Source organism: Condylostylus longicornis, unplaced genomic scaffold (genome assembly GCF_029603195.1).
Source record: "Condylostylus longicornis isolate FDR11 unplaced genomic scaffold, ASM2960319v2 ptg000010l, whole genome shotgun sequence".
Lineage (NCBI taxonomy): Eukaryota > Metazoa > Arthropoda > Insecta > Diptera > Dolichopodidae > Condylostylus > Condylostylus longicornis.
In genome coordinates, this window is record NW_026577979.1 from 16,302,591 (window position 1) to 16,327,884 (window position 25,294).

The 25,294-nt window shown below is 24.8% G+C and overlaps 2 protein-coding genes across 2 annotated transcripts in view; one reads left to right on the top strand and one right to left on the bottom strand.

The window, feature by feature from the left end:
- LOC129619060 (myb-like protein I) overlaps positions 1–25,294 on the bottom strand; it is a 78,980-nt gene that overhangs the window by 926 nt on the left and 52,760 nt on the right. The window lies entirely within an intron of this gene.
- Positions 90–9,355, top strand: LOC129619166 (transmembrane protein 205). The gene is made up of 4 exons (XM_055534274.1): positions 90–97; positions 3,809–3,835; positions 7,353–7,540; positions 8,823–9,355. The coding sequence occupies exons 1-4, from the start codon at positions 90–92 to the stop codon at positions 9,269–9,271; spliced, it is 672 nt and encodes a 223-aa protein (XP_055390249.1). The 3' UTR covers positions 9,272–9,355.

Genomic DNA, 25,294 nt, shown 5'->3' on the forward strand with positions numbered 1-25,294 from the left:
TTTATTATATTTGTTTTATACAAAATTAAGAAACTACAACTTCATGTACTCATATGTACAATTTATAAACTAATTTAATGTAGAATATTATGGCCGCGTATTCAACATTAAATTAATTAGTTTATTAATGTGAAATATGTACATAGTTCCGATAAAATTATTATTTTAATATTAATTCATAAGAAGTGTGTAATCAAATTTAGTTTTAAATATCTCAATTGAAATATTAAAACATTAAGATTAAAAAATTGAGTAAAATTTTGATTATTCCGGTTCGCATTGAACAACCGGATCTTCTAAACTCATTAGTTAATTAAAAGTTATGCAGAAAATTATTCATGTTTAAAAAACTTTGATTTTTTAAACTAGTTTTTTAATTTAATTCTATAATCAAATTTAAATTGATTAATATATAATTTTACTTAAAACAAAATTATCACCTGCAATTTTGAATTTGCATTTGGCAAAGCAAATATTTGCTCATTAGATTTTGGACTTACAGAAAACAAATATTGATACAACATACTGAATGAGTATTTTTTCGTTTACTTGAAATTTCATTAAAAATATTATTGATTTTTTTAATATTTTCATTATTCTAAATACATTTTGCATAGTCAAAGAAAATTTCCAATTCATGTTCATGGAACGGAAAATGACACTTTAAATTTGAAGTTGATCAAATTGTTAAAATAAGAACGTCAGGTTAAAACAAAGATCTATGTAGGAGTTGCTGTGACAAAGAGGAGGAAGAAACAGTGACCCACCTTCTGTGCTAGTGTCTGGCACTGGCGCACTCCAGGCAGAAATTTCTTGGATATTACTTCTTCGGGCGCGCTGCGGAGCGAATATAAGCGTGGGTAAAATTTAAGCTGGTTTTTGAAGAGCTCGTGCTGGTTTGAATGAGGAGCGCGAAAGCAGAGATCCTGCGGTATTACAACAGGCCTGCTTGGCCTATGTGTACCCTTCGGAACATAATTTAACCTTCTATTAAGCATTGCTAGCCGAGAAAAGTTACAAATATGGCTAAAATATTTCAATAATACCGTTCCAACTCTACTATTCGGTTAAAATGCTATCTTCTTATACAGGAAATTAGGGAATTAGTACCTTACTACTAAATGAGTAACAAACAATACTTGTGTCTAATTCTTGTATTTTTCTTTTGATTTATAATATTAATGGGATAAATTAAAAAAATTTTCTTTTGAATCCGCAATTTATCAATAAATGGGTGACATTAATCGAAAATATTACCAAGTATTCTACAATACGAATAGTATGTGAATATAATTAAATTTTTACGAATGATTCATTCTCTGTCCCATCTATTTATCCAATTTATTCTTAACATCTAATAAATAATTCTGGATAAATAATTTATAATTCGTACTGTACAATATACGTACATGGGAATATTATATGTATATACATACCAATATACATACATACATAAATTAACATACAAAATATGAAAATTTGAAAGCTTTCTAAGAAAATTAAAATTATCTACTTAATGAAAAAAAAAACAAAAAACAACGAGACAAATAACCAAAATTAGTGAATTTGTTAATATCACAATAACAATTGTTTATCCATCCGGTGGTGGTGGTGGTGGTACTGGTGCTTGATGTATGATGACAAAGTCAAAAAAGAAAAAATTAAACAAAAAAAACAATTTTCCTCTCAAAGTTCATTTTAAAGTGTAAAATCATACAAAATTCTTAAAAATTTCGCAACAAAAATGTTTGACAAAACATTCGAATTTGTTTTTTTTAAATTAATGAATTCTTGGAATATTTTTAGGATCTTATTTAATATTTCTTAGAAAGATCTTCCAAAACAAAAAAGCAAAAGTCCATATTTAAATCACATTGAAAAAAATAAGAAATTTATGTGAGTATTAGATTTGTGGTCATAAATCTTAATTGTTTTTCAATATCCGAGTTATTTCCTTTGCAACTAAAAATACTTTTTCTAAGTAAAATTCTCTTTATTCCGAATTACAAAACGAAGATTACATTACGTCATTCTTTTTTTCTGCAATAAAGAAGAAACTCCCTAATAAATGTAGAGGCTGACCAATAAAAATAGTAGCGGATGCAAGTTGAAAATTGGGGTTTTTTTTTTTTTGAATGTTAATTAATATGCAATTCTGAAAATTACATTAAAACTTCATCAAATAATTATTTATTATTAAAATCTTTAAAAGGGTGTTTAATTTTTACGATATTTGTCTCTTATAAAATACCTGCATATTAGTTAAAAGACAAAATTTTCACAAATTTAAATTTTATCTATTCATTTGGGTTTAATTTCAAGTTATTTTAAATGTTAAATTTCTCAATAATGCGAAAGAAGCAAATACGGATCGTCATCAATCATCATTAATTTATGGACAACTTATTATAGAGACCATTTATTCATGTTCAGCTCTCAATAGTCAGCAAATTTCTCTTACTTTACAGTCCAATCTAGTGCCCAATTCAGTATAGTAACAATAGTTTGTTGTTGCTTTCTACATTAAAAACGTTAATTTTTATTGTTCTGCCATTTCAGCCTCTTAGTAGATGATGATTTCTCAATATGTCTTAATGCTTACCCCAAATTTCAAAATTTCCTAATAATCAATCACAAGATCGCGGCGCGTAGTAATTTTGAAAAGAATTAAAGAAAATTATTTCTCAATTATATTTTCATTTGTTGATATGCTGAATGCTGCTTTCATTAAATTACTCTTAAATTATAAGCTTTAAAGACAATATTTTCAATAAGTTTCTCTTAATAAAAATTTGTCTCATTCATTCATTAAAAGAGAAAAACAACTTTATTCGTTTCGTACATATTTTTTTGTTAAATTCGGCATAAAATAAAAATGAAACGATCGGTTAATCACAAAAATTTTTTCCCAACACATTCAGCAAAAAAATTCAGCACAATATTTTAACTTTCGTTTTTGATTTTTCTTTTTCTTGTTTTTTTTTTTTGAAAACCCTGTCTATAAATAACGATCAAATCAGTTCATTTCAAGTAATTTAAATAAAAACTCGGAACAATAAAGACATAAAAAAAGTAAAAAAGTAAAAAGAGAGAGAAAAAAAAATATTAACGGTATAAAAGAATTTTGATTAATAGTTTTCGATAAAAAAAAATTTTTTCTTGTTCCTGTAAATAATTGAATTTAATTAAAGCAACTAAATACAATGAATATTTAATTATTATATTAAATACTATGAAATAAAAAAAAAAATAATTAAAAATTAAAATAAAGCATAAAGGTGCGTGTGTATTTTGATATACCTAGAATATAATTGTTATACAAGTATGTATAGATAAGACAAGAAGAAAAAAAAGTCGCGTGCCATAAATAAATTTTGAAATTTTTGGAATTTTTAAAATATTTATTAAAGAAAATAAAAAAAAAAAACAAACAACGTGTTAATTTTATTTTAAATGACAAAATGTGTCAAGAAATTCGTGATAAAGTTAAAAAAATTCATAAAGAAGAAGGAATGCCGCTAAAAATTTGTAACACAATTGAAAATATTATGAATAACTCAAATAAATGTAGTAAATGTAGTAAAAATATAATTAATGAAAATAGTATTAATTTAAATGAAAATAATTTAAATAAATTAGATAATAATTGTGACTGTAATGAAAATATAATTGATGAAAATAATATGGAAGAAGAAAATATTAATGAAAATAATTGCAATAATAAAAATTTCATTAATAAAAATGATATTTTAGCATATGGAACACATTTAACTAAAATATTATTTAATAAAATTAGTGAAATTTATAATGCATTTTTAGGATCAAATTTATACAAGTGAGTATAATTTTCTATTCATAAATAATGTTAATTTTGTTTAGTCTTATATACCACTTTGCAGTATATGCCAACTCTCGTACAATACTTGCAAAAATTCTAATTAAACTTGTTTATATCTAGAATTAAACTACATTTCTTTATAATATTAATTACTTATGTCCGATAATAATATAAGCAATAAAATTTTAAATTAAAACATGAGAATTTAATAAATTAATTTTTTTACTTCTGAAGCGGAATGCTTTAAGAAAAGCAACAATAACTTTCAAAATCAAAATCTTGATTGATTTATTTTAAATTATTGAAAGCTGACAAACTTGAAGTTTCTGGTCTTAATCAAAAATTTGATATTATATAATTAATTTTATATTATACCTATAATATACCTAGGAATTATTCAAGTTGATTTTATATTTTTATATTTTGGAACTCATCATTAATTCATACAATAGGTTTTTAGTTATAATTAAAAATTGCATATCAAAAAAATTAAAAAAAAAATGCGAAAAAGTTGAATTTTGACTATAGCATTTTCACTGTAGCTTAAGTTTAGAAATTAATGCAGAGTTGCCACACTTGTAATCACATCAGAGCCTAAAAAATGTTGGATATATCTAGACTTGCTTTTTTATTCAATTCTTTCAAATCAAAAACTTATTGGGGCCATTGATATCTGAATGGAGTTAAATGGCCTTTACATCATTCCTGAACTCATTTCAGCGAAAAAAAAATCTTACGTAATTAAATATGAATATTACAACAAAGACTATTTCAAAAATTATTTAAAATCTAGCTAAAACTTTCATATCAAAAACATATAAAATGGTAATTCGGCAAGTTAAATATTTGAGGAAATCATACTAAATTTATTTCTTATTCAATAATTGATAATTACTTGTAATTAAATATTTATTAATAAAGGCTGCATTAAAACTAAAATGTGTGATTATAAAATTAAATATATTTGCTCTGTGAGGGGCAAAATCTTAATCAATAACCACAATTATGTACACACACAGAATTATAGTACTATTAAGTACTAAATGTTAAAACTAAAAAAAAGATTGTTTTTGGCTGACGCAATAATTTATTAAAAATTCGTCAGTAGTTTTTATTACATGGAGTATTTCCTCTATATCGTATGATCTTCTTCATTTCTTTTTGTTATATTTCTGTTTTTTTTGTGTCTGTGTGTATATACTTGTATCCAGCAACCTTGCTTTAATATACCAAATATATTACTCGTATACATAAAAAAAGATCTATGGGGATAAGTGGTATAATTTGTCAAAGATTTTGATTTTTTTTTTTCATTTTAATTTTGATTTCTTTCTTAACACCTTAAAATTTATTGAAAATTTTGTTAGTAAAAAAAGTATTCATATATATACATATGACTTGGTATTATAACATTAAGACAAAACTTGATAAATGTATTATAAGCTTGTATAACAAAAACTGATGCGTTGTATAAAATTTATTGACCCAGATTTGACAAATTTTAAAATTTTATAATATAAAATAATATTTGCATACATATACATACATTTATTTGTGTGTATATGCTCAATATTTCAATTAATTGAAAATTTTCCAAATTCAAAAAATTGTACTAATTATTAAACAAAAAAATTGTACTAAAAATCAAGAACTAGTTAGGAATCCTTCATTATGCTCTAGTTATTCGTACAATAAAAATTATTTTCTAAACGAAAAGGAATTCTAAAATTTTTTAAGATTAATTTACATTCAAAATTATGTAAAATGTTTATTTCAACATTTTCTACTTAAAACAATTTTTTATTTTTCAATAATCTCAATTAGCGTCATCAAAATATTCGTTATCATTGAGTGATTACACTTAAAATTTAAGATTATTCTTCATAAAACGTCAATTTAAATAGAATTGCCCATTTCCTAAAAAATATATATTAAGCATTATTGCTGATAAGAAATGGTTTTTCCTCCAAAATAAACTTATAGAAAAAAATTATCAATTCGCTTCTATATTTAAAATTAAATTTTAATTTCATTCCCTTATATTTAAATTTTTACTCAATAATTAACTTTACGTTAATAAACTCACTCATATTTTTTGTAAGCATAAGTTTACAACATCTGAGTTCATAATATATTGTTAGCCACTCATTTAAATTTTATTATGAGCTGAAAACTTTTACAATTTTAAAAGAGAAAATCAAATTCAGCTTAATGACTGCAATATAATTCTGATGTAATAAAATGAATAAAATGTAAAATACAATTTAGTTATGTATAAATGATTATTTTTTTTTCCTACTGCTGGCTATTTTCGTAATAGTAGACAATCTGGCGCTTTAGCTTTATAAAAAAAATAAAGCTTGTACATAATTTTATAATGAACTTTAAAAAGGTGAACTCATAGGATAAGATAGTGATATTAGGAATTATCATTGCCGAATTTTATATTGAATTGTTTAAAATTAAAAGTTATAAGGTGTTACAGGATTTTTGTTTTTCATATTATATCGAATCAAATCATATGGATGGATGAACAAAAGAAATGGTAGAGAATAAGAGAAGCAACAAAATGAAATTTATTTAAGAGAATTATGTTAAGTGTTAATGCAGTAGAAAGAGAGGAATGCATTGAGAATGCATTTCACTTCTCTTTAAATATATAATTTAGTATTGAGTACCCATCTCATATATTAAGAGTTGGTTTGGTAATTGTAAAGAATAACAATGGACACTGTCATAATTAATAAATAGAATAGGTAGAAGTTAGATGGCGAGATTTTTCCCAAAATCGGAATTGTAATTATATACTGTATTAATACAGAATTCAGCTTATAAATGGCAATTGCTGAATTGTGTATCTATACGATATTATTAGAATTCCGATGTCAGGGCTTAAATTACAAAATATCTTTTAGATTAATCAATAAATACTTTCAATTAAAAATTTACTTGTTATGATTTCAACTTTCCAATATAACAAATTTAACTATGTCAAGGAATAAACAATAAGGAAATTGAGAAAATATTTATTTAAGTCAACAATTTATATTTTTTAATAAGTTAATATTTGAATTGTCATTAAAAAAATAATTCATTAATTTTATATAAAGAACACAAATTTATAATTACCCATAATTACCACAAAAAAATATTACAAAGAATTTTCCTTGTTCTTAATTTATTGTTGATTTCATGCTAATTAATTAAAATGAAAACCATATACACACACAAACACATACATATATAATTTTGTAAGTTTAATTAACCATGATAATAAATTTTATGCATTCCATACAAACGAATTTTATGAATTATTTCTTTAAATTTAAATTGACAAAATGTACTTATGCATATTTAATTGCAATATTGTACGAGGCAACATTCTTGTATACCAGTATACCTAGTATGAAATATAAAATTCAATACATATTTTTTTTATTTTATTTTAAATAATAAAAATTATATTTTTAATAATTATTTATTTTTCTTTTCTTTTTTTATGTATCAATTACAGTTCAATTACAAAAACAACACAACCAGCGCATATAATATCATTATTTATCCTTTTATTTGTCCTTTATTCAATATGGCCAGAAATTTTAGGATATGGAAATAAACAGAAAAATATTTTTTTAACAATAATATATATATTGTCAGTTGCAACACATTTTGGTGCATTAATATGGATGACATTTTTCTCAGGTAAGAAATTAAATTGAAACTGGTGCATTTTGATCTTTACAGCATAATGCAAATATTCATCCAATCATATACAACAAATTTACCAATTTAAATACATTATTACACAATACAAACATAATATGGAAAACGTTTTAAGAGAAATTTTAAATAAACAAAAATTAAGAAAATTTTCATTTCACCAGGAGCACATCAGCACGTCTTTCAATTATTATTTGATTTTTCAAGTTAAATGCAAAAATTAAAATAATTATTTTGTATTATATTGTTGCCATATGTGTACAAATGTTATACATATGACAATAAAGGATTTTATATTATTATACTAAGTATATGAACCTGTATTTGCGCAATTCGTGTTTGTCAAAATAAAATATTTAAGTTTTCTGCTTATGTATACATACATATATACGCATATTTAATTAAAATTTAATTATCTCGTATCTCACGTATTACCATATCGATATTTACTATAAATATTGTGTCATAATATTGTTTATTCGATATTTGATCAAAAAATAAAAATTAAATACAAAATTTTTAGTATAACAATAAGGTATCAAAATATAATTACATATGTATAACATTTTGTTGAATCATCAATTTCATTTTCTAATTTAAATATTATAATTAAAAAGGTAAATATCGTATTTTATTTTTGAAAATTTCTGTTTTTTAAACGTTAATATGAAGGTGTTATTAAAGACGAAAATTATTTTTTTTTGCGACTTGAGAAATTTCTTTTTGAAACGAAATAAAATTCGAGAAAAATATTGTAATCACGACAATTATTGTGTAATTAGTTCAGTACTTTAGTAAAGTTTGTTGCCTTTTTTGAATTTCATGTTCAGATAATCGTAATTTGCTTCAATACTATCGAATCTCGCTGGCAATTGGAGTCATAACGTGGAGCTCCATAATTCAGCTTGTAGGTGCTAGTTGCCTAATTGTGAAAACAAAAATACAGAATACGGTTTACGGAATAGATTTCCATATGACACATTAAAATTCAATGCTTAGCATGCAGTTTTCAATTCTGCACAGAAATAAGTAAATTTTCAACAAAAGAGAATATGAATTTAATTTTTTTAGCCATTTTAAGCTCATGTATGTTTTTTGTTACAAATGTCTAAGGCGAAGAGCTGATCTATTTTTGTTACCATCTGTAATTAGATTTTATCCGAGACAAATCAATTCATTTTAACTCATTTAATTTATTTCGAAAATTTCTTAAACCATAATGAAAAAAAAAATATTTAATAACGATTTTAATTTCTTTTTACAGGTTTGGCCCTATATTTTTCATTACCAAGGCATACATTTGGACAATGTCAACATGTATTGTTTCCTATGTATTTTGCATTAAATGCAATCTTAAGTATTATAATATTTATTAGTTTTATAAAAATCAAAAGTGGAACTTGGAATAAAATGGATTTAACACAAATATTTATTTTGGGATTTCGTGCTACAACTGAAATAATTGTACGTTTATATTTTGCACCAATGATAAAAACCTTAATGAAAATTAAATATAGTTTGGAAAAAGTTCAAGGTAGTGGCAAAGAAGTTGGTTATTTAGATCAAAAAGATTTATCAAAATGTCCACAATATCAAAATGTTAATAAACGTTTTAGGAAAATTCATGCTGGTGCAGCTATTGGTAATTTAACAGCATTAGCATGTTCTGTACTACATCTTTTATATTTAGCAACAAAAATTTCAATAAGTTAACAATAATTTTTATTTAAATTTAATTTTTTTTTTCATTTTTTAATATTTTAGTAGATTTTAAGTGAATTTAGTATTATTAAAATTAGAAAACTATGGTAATTTAGAGAGTAATTAAAACAGAAGTATTAGAAATATTTCATAATTAATTTATTTTGATGCAAAAATGCATTTCATATACATTTTATTCATATTTTTTGTTTTAAATTATAACTTATATACTATATAACATTTTGAACTATGTATTTATTTAGAAATTAGAATCGAATATAATTGAATGATTAAAAATTTCTCATTTTTCATTACGTTTTAAACAGTGTAAAATTAAAAAATAAAATGTCAGGCAATTAAAGATTTTTTAAAATTTTTAAATTCTGAAATTAATATTAGATTTCGGAAGGCTTATATTTAAAATTTATAAATAATTTATTACATAATTTTTGCGAAATTACAAGATTTTCTTTAATCATTCTTTAATAGTCACAATATAATTTTAAATCCTTGAATATTTCTGATCAAATAATTTAAAAATTAAAAAAAACAAATTAATACATTTTCATTATTTATGAGATTTAGAGTGAGTTCAAAAATTTCGCGTTGCAATGTGGTGGCATACAAATTATGGTATTGAAAAATTGTACTTCTAAAAAAGCAATATGTGCTTTGTATTTAACATTATGTCCACCTTGTATTGTAATAAGCATTCGGATAATTACAAATTGGTAAATTTTCGTATTACAAATGGGAAGGTACTTTACAAAAAAATGTCAAAATTTTACGACGATCAAAATAATTAATATCTAAAAAGTTTTTTGACAAGTTTGTGAGAATTAAAATTGTCAACATTTTTTAAAGAAATCGACGCAAATTTGGATTCATATTATGTTTAGTACAAATATGTAGTTGCTAAAATTGTGAGTTTTTGATAATTCAGTTCTAACTTAGTACTTAATGTGTTTAACAATAAAGTACTGCACATGCTGTTAAAAAAAATATTTTGATAATGCGGTACTATTTTTGAGTTTGTATATTAACTTCACCATACAGAAGTATTTAAGATATAGATTTTGATTTTACTACTGCGGAAACTATTTTGTGCTTTTACTTTAATAAAAAATTAAATTTATATTTCAATGAACTGGAAATAATAAAATATTTGATTTTGTGATTTCATTTTAGAAACTTTAAAAAACATTTTGACAAGCTTAGAACTTCCATAACTTAAAAACATTTTTTAATGCTAATATCAAATATGTAGTTTTTGCAGCAGCGTTTTTTAGTTCTCTAAGTTAGAAATGCGAATTTTGGAAATGTATAATTTTTAATGTTATAAATGCAGTCTTGACACAACATATTGCGTCAACACAATTGCAATACTAGATGGTGCAATTATAACTTTTTGAACTCACCCTTAAATATTATAAAACTGTCAACAATTGATTACGTCATAACGTTTATATTTTAATATAAAATAATGACTGTGATATAAAAAGAAAAATTACTAAGCAGTTGCATGGAGAAAATGTTTTAGAAAGAAAGTATTATTAGTAATTTTATTTTAAGTTAAAATCATTTTTGCATTATTATTTCGAATTTATTATGAACTCAAAATAATTTTATAAAAACATTTAAATTAAATTTATTTATATGTCATTTTTTTTTTTTAATTTATATTTTTAATTGTGTATGGATGTGTAGGTTATTTAAATTTATGTAAATTAAGTATGTAGAATTTTATTTTGTATGAATTTTTTGTTTTTGAAATTTGAATTTTGTAATTTATATTTTGAATTGTAGAACTTATAAATTTAATTTATGATTTGTACTTGTGTTGTCTTGAAGGAGATTTTCCTTAGAAAATTATTAATAATTTAAGTAGAAGAAAAAAATAAACTATATACGTAATTTTATTAAAATAAATTTTATAAAAGGAAATTATTAAAATTAAAAAAAGACTGCTCTTAATATAGCAGAAATAATAAATAAGAATAAAACAATTTTAATTTATTTTCTTTTTATTTTACATGAATTATTTTCAATTGTCATCACATTGTCACAAGCCCACAAATAATACAGAAATTTATGATACTGCATTTGTGGTAATTTTAAACAAAATTACAAGTGAAATTTAAACTTTATTCAACACTCATTGGTTTTATTTGACTACTCTAACTTCTATATTGTCAAAAAGGTGTGAACTATGCAAAGTATCACGTCTCATATTGCATAATGAAAAAATATTAACAAAATGTATATTCCATTCCACCTAGTATAAAAAAACTTTTTAAATGCACCTTCAAAATTTGTCTGTCAAATTAATTGCGATCCGTGTTTATTGTTGTCTCACAAAATCGGTAAATTTGCGCAAAAGTGAGGTCAGCTTTAAAAGCAAACCGCAAATTCTTTAACGTCAAAATTTTGTTTTCAGTCTGCAAACTGTCTGACGTATAAAACTTTTACGGACAGAAATGTAATAAACTTTTTACCCGTAATTAACTTTAAATTTTGATCATCCGTAAACGTCAAAACAAAAAAAAAATTTTTTTTAGATTTAAAATAAGTTTTATACTTACATATTAAAAATTAACAAAAAAAATATTTTTTATATTATTTTTAACGTAATGATAGTCACTCAATACATCAAATTTATTTACTGAATTACTACGTCAGACTGTCTGCATGTAAAAAAAAAAATCTACAATTTTGACGCTTAATTGACTTTTTTTAAACGTTTAAGAATTTAAACTTTGACTGAAAGTAAAAACGCAGTAGAGTATTCGTAAACTCAGACAACTCAGATTTTGTAAAATTTGACGTTTAAGAATTTACCAAAAGTTTCCTTACAAATGAATTTCCTCCTATTTACAAAATTACAGCAAAAGCTAAAAATTTCAAGTTTACACAATTATGTAAGATAAAAGGTGTTTAACTTAAATTTTTAAGTTAAAAATTGTGTAATACATTTTAGCTTTTCAGCTATTCGTTATTAAAGCTACAAGTATAAAAAATTATAGTTGATAAAAGCCGTGATTTGAAAAATAACACGTTTCCCTTTAATAATTTAAGACTAAATATTGTATCTGTGGGAGAAATTTTTGATTAATGATTTTCAGAAAATTTGTGTTGCTTAATATAAGAGTTTTATTGTATTGTTAATTGAATGAGTTCTTAAGGCATAAGCGTAAGAGAACACAAGATCTACAATAACACAAGATAAAATTGTACAATCATACAACCATACAAGTTTAGTTATACACCCAATTTCTCTAATAATAATATTTTTCCTACTTGCTATCATTTCTATAGGCCAATTATGTTTAGAATCAGCAACTGAGTCGATCATATTATGTTTTTGAATTTCATAATTTTGAATAGTTTTGAAAAATTTCTTTTAATTTTTAATCTGAACAAGAAATATGTAAAATTTCATAAGTATTTTTTAAAAATTTCCTTTAATGAAAAATCTAAAATGGTTTCATGAAATTTTTCTGATTATTTTCAAATAGCAATAGCCAAAGAATTTAAAATCGCCTAGAATTTCAGTAGTGGAAAACAATTTTAATGGAAAACAAGTAGCCCAAGGCAACCATATACGCACCACAACATTTACAGATTGTATATCATACAAAAATGTGAATAATTGGGAATCATGCATAAGTTTGCACGTTGCCGGTTCAAAAATTTTTATTCGGTTTTCCACTAAAATAAAAATTGTATTTTGATTTATTTTGAAGTTTTTCTCGACCATATTTTCCATTTAAAAATAAAACTGATTATTTAACCCTGCTTGTGTTATTCTCATTAATTAAAATTATTGGGCTTTTCAATACAATTGCGATTTCTTTGCTCAAGTCAATTTGAAGGCAGTAAACCAATCGGAATTATGTTTATATTGGATAATATTATTTGTCCGTTTGTTGGCTAGGTGTTATAAGCACTCAAAATGAAAAAATGCTTTTCATATTCAATTATAAATTTTCAGAGTGGAATTGTTATCACAATCGGAAATAGCTGTGGTATGGAATGAAAGAAAATGGGTTTAGTCAACAAATTTTTCCAAAATTATTCAATAAATCTTTTTATGCCAGAATAAATTTAGAATATTTCGTTTATAAATAACTGCATTTTATGTTTATATGAGAGCTCAGTTTAAATTTGTACTGATTCACTAGATTTTTATTCATTTCCTATGTTCTTTCTATGTTTAAAATCATTTTTTCTGATATGAGCTTTATTTTCAAAGTTTTTCATATACATACGAACATATTCAATTCGTATTTTGATTTCTGAAATTTATCAAATCAAATTCTACATGTGAAATACTTGAAATCATTTACACTGCCATCAATATCCGGAAATCCCTTGGTAATATAGTCAGCTTCATGAATTTGTTCCTTGAATTATCTTGGGTTCATCTTAATTATATGATTTGGGAAAACATTTCAGATAAGGCTCAACTATATTGTGCCAAAATATGAAAATAAAATAAAAGCTGCCATGCAAGTCGCCTTAATTTTATTGCCATCATTTCAATAGCATAATCAAATTTTGTATTTTTACATTTAAAATTTTCTTAAATTCTTTACAAAGAAGTAAAAACTAAAATATTAAAGAAAAAATAAAAACAATAATTTCAATTCTTTAGAAAATTAAAGCGTACATTGAGTTTAATTTTAAACTCACAAACACGCAAATACACAAAATATTCAACAAACACAAAAATATTTAAATACAATCTCATTAAAGGATGGATATAAAGGATATATTTTCAATAATTTTTACATATTTATGCACATATTAATGTACATACACACTCTATATACATAAGTGTGTATGTATAATGAAATTCTGATTATGAAATTCACATATTCATGCCAGAACAGCGTTAAAGCCGTATCAAATATTGAATTAGAAAAAGCATAAAAAAAAAATAACAACTTTTTTTTCTTTAAATTCAAAAACTTTTATAATTTAAAACTTTATTTTTTATTTCCTTTTTTCATTTTTCAAAGTACAAATAAAAAAAAAAGCAGAATAGTCGAATATCCTTGAAAAAAAAGCAACTACTAAAGTCGCACACATACTGAAGTTTTCTGAAGCACGCTCATATCGATTGCATTTAGAACGTAACGTAAAGGTACACAAACACAAAAAAAACGACAAAAACAAATATCGTAAAATTTGATCAAGAAAAAATAGAAATTATTTTAACGTTAACGGCTTTTGTGTACATAACATGAAAAAAACTTGATGTGGTCGGAACATTATAGATTTACAGTTCGAATCAAAATTCTGCAGGTCTTATTTGTAGTGTCCAACATTTCTAAATCAGCATTTATGAACGGGTATGCTTCCAAGTTATTTGTTCTCCTATTATTAAAGGCTCAGGCAGAGTTTCAATTTTTAGTTTTGCAATTGCTGCTTGATTATAGAAATGTTGCGGGAACATCTAATCAACTCAACTGTCGCGCCAATTCAAATTGAATGCGTTAAATAAAAACTGAAAATAGTTCGCTAAAAAATTACATGTGTGCGCGCTTGAATATAAAATTCAAATAAGCAGTTGAACTAAAACTAAAAATTCCATGCCTATTTGAAGCCTAAATATTAAGTTGATAAATTTTAAGTGTAATTCTTTCATCTTTTATAAGGTCGAAGTAAAGGCGCTACTAATTGGCCTCTATATTAAAATTTAAGCTCGCATACTTGATATATATATATATGTGTAAATATTCACAAAAACCAATTTGACTGAAATCTGACACACGGGAAATATAAAAAGGCGATTAATAGGCAGGTAGAAAGTAAATAGATAGGCTAGATTTTGAATATTATCAACCCTTTTCTGTATATTAGAAAATTTCTGTTCAAAATTCGAAATTTAAAATATGAAATTTGATGAGAAAACAATACTCACTTTACCGTATGCAATCGTGTCGGTAAAAAAGAAAATTCAAACATTGCTCTATATTTTCTTGTATTTAGAATGAATCTTAGGCTGCCTTAGAAATAAGGTGTAGGATATCTTGTTTATTTAATCGGTTTCTATATACACATACACACAAAATACATAAATTCATGGAAAATTTACGGTAAAAGAAGAAAAAATTTACAAAGTTCTCAGTACGTTCATTTTTTTTTTTTTTTTTTTTTTTTGTTTTTTGCACATCATTAATTTTATTAGGACAACTAAATTTGAAAAGTTTGTATACACGCAGTAAAGAATTGTATAATATTTGTAGATTGTGTAGCGGTGCTTTTAAACAAAAATGTGTGAAAAGTTAAGAAGTCTGAAAAAATTTTCCGACATTAAATTAAACTAATTAACGATAAAATTATTATGGCTTTGGCATACTCAAAAAACCCTAATACAATTTTAGGTGATTATAATTTTGATTTAACAAAGCAAAAAAAAAAATCTTCCACAGTTTCAAAATTAAAATGCTGTCAAAAACGCAAAATTTTCGTCTATTCTTTTGGCATATTTAGTGTTATAAAAATGATTTACGTATAAAGTTCTAAACGCACACCCCCATACTTAATGACCCTTTCTAAAAATAAAAGTTTTCGTTTTTGAAATAAAAATGTAAAAAAAAAGGATTTTAGGTGTATAGTTGAATAAGTATGTGGGTGTATGTGGATTGTATGTGTATGTGTTTCTCAGGCATAAAATTTAAGGGGGCAATCCAGTTTGGAATTTAACACTAGAACTACCAAGACCGTCATTTTGACGGCTTTCAATTTTCATGGTTAAAAATTTGATACACTTTATGTATTGTTCTAGAATTTTTTACATGATTTTTTTTGAAATAAAAAAACAGTGTAATCTTTCTATTTAATTTTCACTCACCCACTTTAATTTCCATAATCAATATGACCTATACCTATTTATACCAGGACCCGTCAAAATGACGGCTTTGGCAATCATTCATGTTTGCCAAAAAGTTGAATCATCCAAAGTGTTCGACTACCGTTATAACGGTATCTACTTTGCTCAGATTAAGATTCCATTTGGAACTGAAAGGTCTAACTGGTAAATGTAATCAGAACGCAATCATTATAAGTTGTACTTCTAACGTGATAAAGTTATTTGGGAAGAGTGCAATTTGTGCAAAGTGTATTCTGTGAAAATTCTAATTTCAGAAAATAGTATGAAAATATTTTTATAAAAAATTAAAATTTATTTTTTGTAAATCCTAGGCAACAATGAAACGATTTCCAGGAAATTATTCGAAAATTTCAAGGAACTCACTAGTATAAATGAAGACTGTTCGGATACTAATTCAAGTAATAATAATTTAGACACATCTTGCGTGGAAAATAAAACTGATTTGTTAGACTTTGAAGAAGATGATGATGAATATGAGAATGAAGATTCAGGGAGTGAATATGAAATTCCCCAAAAGAGCCACAAACGCAGAAAGCGATTGCAAATATGTTCAGATAACGTGCACTTGCAAAATATGTGGCTCATAGTTATTTCATACGTATATCAAATGTGCTATACTACAAATGCAAATAGAAACTGTTTTTGTTTGTTTTTTTTATTAATAACTAATGAATTATTATATTAAATGTTGTTTTTGTTAAATTATATTATTTTAATTACATTAACTAAGTCAAAAGTTACAGTGAAAGCCATGATCAAAAATCCGTCAATTTGACCGGTGCGGTAAAATTAGGTATATGTTGAACATCGGTAGTTCTAGTGTTAAGTATAAGAAGGGGGAGTGCTGTTAATTTGGGATATCTATTAGATTAAGACAAAATCTATTAGATTAAGAAATTGGCAATAATGTTAAGACTGTATTGTAATTGGATACGATAATATTGTCTTTAAAAATTTAAGAGTTGGCACTTGCTCATTACTTTTCAGAATATTTCAGAATATTTCGAACTGTAGGCTTAAATTGAAAAATTTCTTACTATTCACATAATTTTTAACTAATTACAGAAATTTTAAAACTTTTCGGCAAACTTTTGCTTTAAGTTAAAAATAATTGAAAAACAAGATAATATTGTTAAAAAATTTTTCACTTGTACTCTTGCGAATTTTCGAGCCATTCCAGTTGATATCGTGAAGTGCATTACATTTATCAATTTGTTTGGAGATTTTTTTTGGAGCGGAGTGGGGAGCATTAGCCATATTTTTGATCGTCTTTGCCAGAGACAATTTAAAACATTATTAACTTATAGATTTTCGACAATTTCACACAATATTCTTCATATTAAGGGGCTGAATTTCATTTAATTCGAACTCGAATGAGTAAAAGTTAAAATAGTGACTATATAAATTCATAATTTAACGATAATTTCAAGTTCATAATTTCAAAACAATCGAATTTTTTTAGTATAGGGTAGGTAGTCGATTAGCTGGCAGATTAAATTTTTTAGTATTGTTTTCAACGTGGTCTCATTATTTAAAGTTTCTTTAATTGTTCTATAATATGGAATGGCAAACAACTTGTGTAAAATTAGAACAAGATTGCCCAAGAATTTAAGGTTTTCCGAAATAAGTTATACAAGAACTTTTTGTTTTTATTTTTTTTCATTTTCAATTTATTTATTCATTCATTCATTCAAGTTTTTGTTTTTATTCTTGTTTTATTTGAATGCCAGATTTACAAATCGGCGTTTACGTTAATACGCTTTGCATGCCAAAAAAAATTTTACTTTTATTTTATTTTTGTTTGAGCAAAAACAAAATTTTATTTTTCTTTCATAATATTTTTTTGTTTTTTTTATGATTGTTTAAAGGTGTGAAGGAATTTATTTATAAAATACAAGAATTACGGGTAAAATCCTTTAATGTTATTATAACCGTTTTATGGTGTTGAAATTATTAAGGCACGCGAAATATCTTTTTTTTATACTACACGAATATATTGGGGGTTTTTATGATATTTTATAATTGTTTTAAAATTAATCATGATTTACTCACGAGATATAGTTTCTTTTTAGTATTGAGGAGAGGCGGTAATGAAAACCTACCATTCCCTTATTTTTTTGACTTTTAGAATTGACATAAGGAAGCTTATTTTCCAAATTGTAAATGTAAAATATTTTTAAAATTTGTTTGGAACTTATAATCGATTTTATTAAGGAATTGATAGTTTTATTTTATGACTTTTGGGCTTTGTTACCGTTATCTACAATGTTTTTGTACGTTAATATTTTATCATCTATGATTCCTTATATATACTTATTGGTTATTAGAGAGGATTGTACAGATTTTAACAGTAGGATGTGCTGCTCCGTTTAACATAAGCTCCATTTTTATTTTAATCAAAGGAATAAGCTACGAATTTAATACTCCCAAGGTAATTTTGGAAACAAGTGTTCTGATATTAATATATTTACAGTGTTCTTTTTAAGGTGCGTATTACAATCTAAATGAGCCCTAAATTAAATAAGCCTAAAAGAAAGATTAGTGTCGAATATTTGTTCCGAGGCATAGCTTTAACTATACTACAGAAATTTTTTATAGATTATAGTTATCACATTTCTTGTGTGTTATTAAGTGTTAATCGCTTGGTATAGCGCCAATTTAAAATAATTTTATAAAAAAATTTGTACTGAGGGCTTATTGAAGGCATTTTGTACTATAAAGCCATAAATAGTAAACGTTTGCGGAAGATAGTCACTTTTAATTCCATAAAAATCACAAACTACAAACTTATTCAGCTATTAACAGTTTATTCAGCTGTTACTTATTTTTCATAGGCAATTGGATTTCTCATTATACCACTTTTATATAAAAACTTAATTATGTGACGTTTTCGATTATAGAGATGAACTTCAAATATACTAACACTGCAAAGTTTTCGGAGGATTTATTTGAGTAAAAGATGCTTTAACATACAAATTCTGATTAAAATTTTTGACATATTGGATTTTCGAAAATGACCAGCAGTTTGGCCTAATTAATCAGGTTTTCGAAACTATATTCATCAGATTAAGAATGTGTTTTCAATCACTTAAACATTGCAGGAATAAATTCGTCCATTTTAGGTAAATTTTTTTTTATACAATAAAATTTTAATTTTTCAATGAAAGAATTAAGCAAATTTTGTAATTTTTTTAAATAAATTTTATTTTTAAATTGAAAACAATCTGAACACATTTGAATGTGTGGGGGATATTCAATTCAACTAAGCTTTACCAGCTGTATTGCATAAGTGTTCAATATTGATTCGAGATTCAAATCAATAAATTTTACAATAAGCTTCAAAATTAATAAAAAAATATCTGATTTTTCATTATTTTCAAAATGCTTTACAATATTGTGGCAAATAAATGGCAAAAAACATTGTTTTGGAGGACACTTTTGACGTCAAGTACACTTCAACAGCAAAAAATTTCAAAACATTGAATTGCGTTGAAATATTGTGTGAATATTCACAGGAATTTCTCTACAAATTTTCAAATCAATCACTATTGGACTATATTTTTAGAAAAATTGAATTTCAAAATTTAGAAATTTTTTTTTGCTAGGATATTTTTGGCAACTAAAATTTTTTGTGCGCATTATACAATAAAGGTGACATTAATTTAAAAAAAAATTCTTAAAAACTTGAAAAGAATCTTTTCTGTTTGATCCAAATATTTATTAGGAAAAATCTTATTATATTTTTGTTTCATGTCCTTGTAATACTTAAAGGGGTTCCTATAAATTATATGAAATGCGTTGAACTATGAGAAATTACAATATGTGTAACGCAACGAATTAAGTACAGTACGAGTAACAACAAAATCTATTTTTTAATGTTGAAACAAAGCCCGAGTCCTGATTAATAGAAAAATTTATTTTTAAATAAGAAAGAAAGAAAGAAAGAAATAATCAGACGAATGACCAATCACAAAGTTTACACCTCCTGCTGATAACATCAAAAACAATTAATTGTTATATAGATAATTTTATATTTAGAACACATACTTGAACAAAATGTGAAAGAGGTGGCCTTCTGAATCAATGAATTATTCTGGAAAAATTGATAATTTAAATTTAGAAAATTTATGCTATTACGAACTGTTACAAGTTCAAGTAGTATGTTATACAGGATGTGTCGCATAAGGTGGCAAATAATTTCAGGGATGATTATTTAATCAATTGCCAGCAAAAAATTGGATGTGTGGGAGGGGGGCTGTTGAAAAAAAGGTACCGGACTTTTTCTACATGTAAATAAATGCTTATAACTTCAGAACTATACAACATAGAGTTATCATTAGGGGCTTGTTTTACAACCGATTGATTGTTCTTTATTTTTGGACTTACAATTAATTTGATTTCAGCCATAGTTTTGGAGACACAGTTCGTCAAAATCAGAACTTTTATTTTTTTTTTTGGGAATTTTTTTTTTTTACAAAACTTCAAATTTCTCGAAATTTTTTGATATTTTTTTTTGGTTTTTTCGATGCGCTACGATGAGATCTAAAAGTTAATTCATAAAATATTTTTCTCTATCTCTCATAGTTTTGTCCATAAAACGTGTTAAATATTTTTAAAAAATATGCTGAAAGAATTGATCATTTTTTCATGAAAAAGAATTGATCAAAGAATCATCCCTGAAATTATTTGCCACCTTATGCGCAACATCCTGTATATAACAAAAAAGATTATAGTGTAGCAATATTTGAGTAGATTTACTATAGCAAACGAGATTTATATGCTTATAGGGTTATGCAACAGTTTCAACATTTAGGTATGTACATTTTTTTAAATAAAAATTTATTTATAATATTTACATACTCGTACTTGATTATACATGCAATAAATAACAATGTAAGTATGTATGTGTGTATAATTATAAAATTGAGTATATGCAATTTACAATAATTTATAAATTTATTACGGAAATGATTGCATCTTTTAAAATTTATTTAGTATGTAGTTGGCATAGAATAGCTACTTCTAAAACACATTCATAATGCGAATTAATGCTCATCCGAAAACTATGCAATTTTTTTATTATTATTTCGTTCGTGTATAAAAGTTTTATGATTTTAATTGTTTATGTATATCAGTCTCACATTTTTAATTCGTAAGCCTAAATATATGCTATTTTTTGTTAATGAGATTATTTCTTCATAATGCCATTTCGTTGATTTGTAAAATTTATATTAGCATTTTTGTGGTTCAGAAAATTTATATTTTAATAATAACTTTTTAGTAAAAAATATTAATGACATCAATGGAAAGGTTAGCAAATGTGTAATTTTATTTAAACGGGTAGTTAACTATAGGCAATTCTCGAAACGAGGTTGTGTTTTCCATTTTAGTCGTTTCGATGGCATTTCTACTCAATTCTTTGGTTTTATTTTAAATTGAAGAATTTTTCGTTAACTAAAATTACAGTGCAGTGTGATGTTGTTTGATGAATTAGCCAAGATGCAGGGTGTTTTTTTTTATTTTAAAATAAGATCTACCTATAATACCGAAAATGAATAATGATATTAATTAATGATTTTTTTCTAGCCTTTTACAAAAGTACATATAGAAATTTTGAAATATTTCAGCTTTGTGTTTAATACTTAAAAACATAATGGGCACAGTCAATATTTATTTCTTCTGTCAACACCCGAATACTCGAATGCTCACTGTGTCGCCACCATTATAAAACAGTTTCGAAAATTTAAAGTTAATTTATTCTTCTCTAAAATTATAACTATTCACGAGTAGTACTTATTAGCTATTCAAACAAGACTCAAATGTTATTCCATATCTCAAAGTAATAAAACAACTAGAGCAGCAAAAATATGAAAAATACAAAAAAAAATATTTTTCTTCTTTTTTGGAAAACAATTTTATTCCCTAAAGGCAATCTCTATAATATGCTTTTCATATAAAATTATTTTGTATAATACAAGGAAGTCAAAATCAAAATTTACGTTTTTTTTGTTTTTGAAATGAAAATCTGGAACATTTTCGTAAAATTTTATGTCATGTTCATTAGTCATTAGAAATGCAATAGAAATCTCGTGATCTCATTTCTTTTCCTCGGTATATGCATTCCATGATGTTGTTTTACATAATATAAAAATAACTTGTGGGCTTACTCTAGACTAGATATATAGAAGTAATATTGTTGTCATTATATTTTAAGTTATTGTGCCTTAATTATCTTTTATAAAATTTTAACAATATTTTTTGTAGATTGTTATATTATTACTCTATCTTCCATATATATTGTAAAATTAAAAGTTTTTGTGATCGTTATATTGAAAATAATTATATTTAAATTTTAAAGTAAAAGCCTTACATTATCTGTGCATCTACGCCAAATTGAAAGAGAAAATGCGGCGTGTTGTATAACAAAAACCATTAAAAATGGATTGGCATGGGAAATTATTGATTTAAGATGTTTTAATTGCAGTAATTAAGTCTGGAAAAGGATGAGCAAATAACATGCGAGGGATTAAAACTTAAAATTTTATAATGATAAGATAAAATTTGCTTTTAGATAATTTTTGTGCTTCTGTAATACAACCTCAAAATTGCGTTTCATTAAGAGTTTGGTAAATTATTTTGAGTTTTATATAGTAGAAAAAAAACAATGACTATTGCGGTTTATTTCGAAATATTTTCAGGATAAAATCGATAGTGAAGTGCACAGATATGAATACTAATTTCAATGGCAGTAGCAATACTAATTTTGAATTTCACTCTTTTGGTATTGGTTTTACTGATGTGCGTGTATTGGTTTCGCAGATCGGTGTAGCACAAATAAGTTTAGTGCAAGATTGAAGAAAGCGAATAAATACTAAGTGCTTTCTTAGAATGTCTCTATTATAAAAACTGTTGTGCTGACGAAACACAAAAATGCTATAAGTGCACGACCTTTTGTACAAAAACTTAAACTTATTCGAAACCTTAAACGAATTCGAAAACTAATTTAAGTAGTTTAATTAGAAAATAAATTAGAAAAAAAATTTAACTATGCAACGTTGTTCTAATCAACTGGTTTCTTTTCCGCAAAGTTGCAAGCTTTCAAAACGCTCCCATGTAAAATGTTAAATTTGCTACTTAGCATATCTTTGCGCTTCACTATCGCAATTTGTAAAAGGTTCTCTTCTGAAATTTTCACAATATCTTGAGGAATTTAGTCAAAATAATTGTGTGTAATATTATTGAATCGCTCTTATAGGAAAAATTGAGGTCTCGTATATGTGTATGAATTTTATGTGTCGATTAAGAAGATTTTTGCGAGATTACCGAATTCAAAAAGAAATATTTTTGAGGCCGCTATTTAAATAACAATATTCTCGTGTTTTCATTAAAGCCCTCAAATAAGTTCTTAAAAAATTAATATTTACTATGAAACTACTACCACTCAGTATTCATTGCGTTCTTTTGATCGAAATTTCATTAATAATTTATGATTTCCATAAATAATAAAACTTTCCTCTGTAGGAGAAAAACTTTGAAAAATCATTATAAAAAAATGCCATACGAGTATTAAAGTTTAAGGATATTTTTTTTTGTTTTTTTTTTATTATAAATTTCTTTTTTATTTGAATATTTTTTTAATTTTCAATTTTTAATTATAATATTCCAATTCTTTTTTTTCCTTGATACTTAAAAAATGTAGGTCAAGCCTTTATCTACAATATTATTGCAGCCGACAATTAGAAAAAAAACAAAAATATAGAATCAGACAAGATGTGGAAATAAATTGAATTTTTAATATAAAACTATAAAGTTTATGCACATTCTTAAAAGCATTTCATCTTTAATCTGATGTGACATTGTGCGTCATCCATGTATAAACAAGATTTAAATCAGCATTAAACGAACAATATAGACAAGTTCTTTTTTTCTTAAAATGCTTTAATTTTCATTTTTAGGTATGGGGAATTTGAATAGTTATTTTGCATCTTCTAAACGAATTAAGGTCATTGAAAGGAAAAATTCGGATAATTTAGTAGGAGAAAAATGGAAATAGCTCCATAAAACTCAAAAAAAATCTATATTCAAAATTGTTAAAAAAAATTGGTTTTGTCAATAATATTTTTAAGATTTGGACATTAAAGAGAGTGAGTACTCAAAAAGAGTGAGTATTAAAAAAAAAATTTTTTTGAATCCTTGCCATTTTGCGATAAGAAAGGATATTTTAATTTTATATGCATAATAGAAATATCAAGGAGCTAGCCATTTGAAATTGTGTAAGTATTTTATGATTCGGTTTATTTTATTTTTAGATCTTTTGAAAGTGGTAGACAGTAGTTAGTAGAAATATGTTCCTCGAATATTGTGGGTAGAAAGGGAAAATTATTGTCATTAAAAAATTGAAATATTCAATCTTTGCTTTCCATTTTAATGCACACTTAACAGATTTAGTTTTAAATTTTATCACAAACCCGAACATTCTATTAATTTTTTTTTGGAATACAGGACAGTTCCTTAGTTAAAAATAATGTTTCGCGTGCAAGAAATGCCATGCACGTTTAAGTGTAAGTATTACTAGCATTCTTAATATAATAAAACGCAATTATTAAGCAGTTATTAAGGTTTCTAGTTAGGAGTTTCAAAGTTTTGTCGTTCTGATTCCAACTTTAACAAATGAATTTTCTGGGAACTCCTATCGATATGCACTTTGAAAATAATGAAATCTCTTAGCGAATTAAAAGAAATTTGGACTTTTTTTTTTGCAAAATCATGAAAAAGAAATGAAATTTTCAAATTTGAGAGAATAAGTGAACCAACAACGCAGTAATTTTCTCTCAATTATAAAATGAGAAAAGAGCGATTATTTTGTCATTTATTTTTTGTAAATTTGCAAGTAGCTATTCAAAAAAGAGAGTCTCATTTATACTCATTTTTCTCTTTTTTTTTAGAGGACGTTCAAATTGATTCTGTAAACAAACGTCCTTTTTACAAAATTTTTGTCAAATTTTCATAAATTTTCGGTGAATAAATAAGGTCTATAACATTTATCAATCGAAACTATAATCGAAATAAAAGTATAAACCAAAAAATTCTAATAATTTATGGAAAAATGCTCAAGAAAACAGATTGATGCTGATTGT